We start from the raw sequence: 4313 nt of genomic DNA, 5'->3' as shown, positions 1-4313 counted from the left end.
AAGAGGTGGAGATCAGTTCACCCGCTCCCACACCATTGTGTTTGGGCTAAACCTATCAACTCCCTTCCAATCAATACAGAATGGGAATGGACAGATAGAAATTTTATAGTGCAGAAACTGGAAAACACTACCAACACTTGATAACCAAGTGGTCGAGATCGACATAGCCGGTGATAAGTAAAGATTAATGATTAATGAATAATTCATTCCCAGTGATATGATGTGATGAGATGTTTTTTCTAAGTAAGCATTGTCTAATCAAAGAAAAACATCAGACAAAACAAATTTTAGAGGTATCCTAGATAGTACCTGAACAGTCCTCCACATAGCTGTCAAGTTCATAAAATTCTAGGAGACTGAGAATCAGACAGAGAGCAGAAGAAGTTGGAGACACATGTCGGCTGAATGTAATGTGGTATTCTGGACTGGATCCTGGAAGAGAAAAAAAAAAAAAAGACATTCGTGTTAAAACTGATGAAATAAGAATAAAGTCTACAATTCAATTTACAGTGCGGTGCCAGGGCTGGTTTCTTAGTTTTCCAAAATGTACCGTGGAAACCATGGAAATGTAAGATGTTAATAACAGGAGAGACGGGGAGGGGAAGATGGGAATTCTATGTTCTTTGCTACTTTCCTGCAAATTTAGACAGATTCCAAAGTAAAAAAATTACATTAAAATTGCAACCATTTATAAGTTAATTACAGATATTTACATTAAATTATGTTGGGGTGCCCGGGTGACTGGTTCGATTGAGCGTCTGACTTTGGCTCAGGTCATGATTTTGCAGTTCATGAGTTCGAGGGCCACGTCAGGCTCTGTGCTGACAGCTCTGAGCCTGGAGCCTGCTTCAGATTCTGTGTCTCCCTCTCTCTCTGCTGTTCCCCCACTCACACACACACACTCTCTCTCTCTCTCTCTCAAAAACAAAAAATACATTAAATTATGTCTGAGTTGATATCTACTGTTTTCTTTTGAATGTGTCCATTTGCTCTGTTGGGTGATTTCAAAAGCAGGAAAGCTCATTAAGCAAAACAGATCCAATAGATTCATGTCTTTGGTCTCCAGATGGCTACTCCTCTGCTAATCCAAGCTTAATGAAGAGTTCCTCTATAAGCTTGTCTCCCCAACTTGGAAATGCAGGCACCCACCCTGGAATCGACTTCTCATCAACCAGCCTGTTGGCACCAAGACCGATCCCAGAACAACTGACCTTCCAAAGACCCTGAATATTAATTCATTCTCATCACAGACATAAAATGTCTACTTAATGTTAGCCTTCTACCTCCACTCTTTTTACATCTCAGCTAACATATCATCCTGCCTTGGCCTTTGTCTCCTCAGAATTCCAAGGTTCCACTGAAAATATTTTTTTTTTTTTTAAATTTTTTTTTTTTCAACGTTTATTTATTTTTGGGACAGAGAGAGACAGAGCATGAACCGGGGAGGGGCAGAGAGAGAGGGAGACACAGAATCGGAAACAGGCTCCAGGCTCTGAGCCATCAGCCCAGAGCCTGACGCGGGGCTCGAACTCACGGACCGCGAGATCGTGACCTGGCTGAAGTCGGACGCTTAACCGACTGCGCCACCCAGGCGCCCCTCCACTGAAAATATTTTTAACATGCTCATCTTTCTCCACACACGTTTTCTTTTTTCTTTTTTTAATTTTTATTTACTTTTGAAAGAGAATAAGAGACAGAGTGCGAGCAGGGGAGGGGAGGGGCAGAGAGAGAGGGAGACACATAATGTGAAGCAGGCTCCAGGCTCTGAGCTGTCAGCACAGAGCCCAACGCGGGGCTCGAACCCACGAACCGTGAGATCATGACCTGAGCTGAAGTCGGATGCTTAACTGACTGAGCCACCCAGGCGCCCCAACACACACGTTTTCTAATTTCAAACTACTACTGTTCTCTAAGAATGTGAGACACAATATTCACAACCTGCTTGCCATTGTCCTTAACAATGAAAACCTAATTTTACCTCCAGCTTCACCTCAGGACACTTGCATTACATTACAGGGATGTGGAACCCTCTGCTCTGAATTCCTCGAAGGAACACCCCACAGGTATTCCTCTTACAGGCACAACTAGTCTTACGATCACATGGCCAGTAAATCCCAAGGAAATTTGATATGTCACATTAAAAATTATACATCCAGGGTGCCTGGCTGGCTCTGTCGGTTAAGCGCCCAACTCTTGACTTTGGCTCAGGTCATGACCTCACGGTTCATTAGGTTGATCCTGAGTTGGGGGTCTGTGCTGACAGCACAAAGCCTGCTTGGAATTCTCGCTCTCCCTCTCTCTCTCTTTGTCCCTCCGCCATTCGTGCTCTATCTCTCTCAAAACAAATAAATAAGCATTTAAAAAAATTATACACCCAAAGACATTTCCAGTAACTCTACGTTATTTCAGGATCGTTTTATTTATTGGACTCTGAATTTCTCCACGACCAGCATTAATAAAATGTAATTACATGAGTACTTACATAATTATTACATAGGATTTCATTTACAATGGCTGTTATTTACTCCTTATTGTTGTAGCAGAATCTCTGTCTTATTCAGAACTATAAAATAAGACTGACTGGGGCGACTTGGTGGCTCACTTGGTTAAACATCCGACTCTTGGTTTGGGCTTGGGTCATGATCTTACAGTTTCGTGAGTTTGAGCCCTACATCAGACTCTGCACTGACAGTGCAGAACCTGCTTGGGATTCTCTCTCTCTCCCCTCTCTCTTTCTCTGTCCCTCCCCCACTTGCTCTGTCTCTTTCTCTCTCAAAATAAATCAACTTAAAAAAATTTTTTTAATAAAATAAGACTATTTCACTGAAGATTTCTTGAAGGATGAGTATAACAAGTGGCTGAACACTGGGGTGCCTGGGTGGCTCAGTCAGTTTAGCATCTGACTTCAGATCAGGTCATGATCTCACGGTTCATGGATTCAAGCCTCAGGTTGGGCTCCGTGCTGACAGCTCAGAGCCTAGAGCCTGCTTCGCATTCTGTGTCTCACTTTCTCTCTCATGCTGTCTGTCTCTCTCTCTCAAAAACAAATGAACATTAAAAAAAAAAAAAAAAAAAAGATGTGGCTGAACACAGTGCAAACCAGACAATTTATATTTCTCTGATGAGACGAGGGAAGTGTGTATTTCTTCCCATGCACACAGAGAAGAATCTGGATACACAGTGGTTGTGACTCAGGAGAATAAAGGGGCAGGCAGCTGGGAAACCTGAATTGATTAGGGCAGAGGTGGTCATCAGCCACCAGCAAGTCTCATGAAAAACAAAAAAATAAATGTAAATAATGGAGGAGAAGGTGTAAAAAGATACAAAGGTGCTCACCAGGACAAGGATACTTTGAGTGGCTCTGATCTCAGGGGAGGACGTAGGGGGCACTTTGGTTCTATGAATGTGTTGGACCTGATGCCTGTGCCTGTGCAGGATGGAAACCATGAACACACTGGTCCAAGTTATGAGCCCCAAGCACAAAACATCATGGACAGATATCAATAACATATATAGTAAGTCTATGTGTTTGTCATGCAGTTTAGAAGTACAGTATCCCAAGTCCATAGTTCTTGAAGTGTTTCTGCTGTTCCATTTGTCAGTCACATACACAGGAACCATAATATGGAGTATTATGTTCAGAGTCCAACAGAGGATATTTGAGGGGCCAATGTATTGGGAAGCTTTCCCTTTAAGCATTGCCCACCTGGAGCCCCAGGGACTGATGGTGATGGCTTGGAAGACACTCAAGAGGCAGGTGGTGTCGATGGACATACCCCGGGCCACTCTGTGAACAAAGAAAACAACTTTGCATCCAAAGTCACTGAGAAAAGATTTCAGCTCAAAAGCTGCCATGGTCTCTGGGATTCCTCGAGAGAGAATGACCAAGGAGTTGATTAAACTCAAGTGCCTGAGAATCAAGCCTGTGGACTTTGCCCCATATCCCCTGAGGTAACGGGACGTAAAATGGTAGAAGAGCCAGAAGTTTCCCAGGATTCCAACAACTATCTGGAATAAGAAGATCAGAGCAAATTTCACATCTGTTGAGGCCATTCTGTCATTTTCCAGGGTTCAGAGTTCGCATTCACAAAGAGAAGACTCTACATGAAAACAGGAGTTGTGGGCTAATGGTTCGTGGAAAATAAATTTAAAATTCTCCACGTGCTACTATTTTTCTCTGAGAATTTCTTTCAAATGCACACATTTTCTTTGATTCAAAGATTTCCAAGTTCAGGGGCGCATGGGTGGCTCAGTCAGATAAGCGTCCGACTTCAGCTCAGGTCATGTTCTCGTGGTTCGTGAGTTCAAGCCCT

At 43.0% G+C, this 4313-nt stretch overlaps 1 protein-coding gene across 1 annotated transcript; it reads right to left on the bottom strand.

The window, feature by feature from the left end:
* Positions 1–3108: 3108 nt before the first annotated feature.
* LOC123578641 (vomeronasal type-1 receptor 2-like) lies at positions 3109–4053 on the bottom strand. The gene has a single exon (XM_045441646.1). It carries the CDS (start codon positions 4051–4053, stop codon positions 3109–3111), a length of 945 nt encoding a protein of 314 aa, XP_045297602.1.
* Positions 4054–4313: the final 260 nt, after the last annotated feature.

The sequence above is a fragment of the Leopardus geoffroyi genome, chromosome E2 (genome assembly GCF_018350155.1).
Source record: "Leopardus geoffroyi isolate Oge1 chromosome E2, O.geoffroyi_Oge1_pat1.0, whole genome shotgun sequence".
NCBI lineage: Eukaryota > Metazoa > Chordata > Mammalia > Carnivora > Felidae > Leopardus > Leopardus geoffroyi.
This window is presented reverse-complemented; position numbering and strand designations above follow the sequence as displayed.

Bases quoted from the DNA above. Each gene is read 5' to 3' on its own strand.
- LOC123578641 (XM_045441646.1), bottom strand. From the start codon at position 4,053: ATGGCCTCAACAGATGTGAAATTTGCTCTGATCTTCTTATTCCAGATA.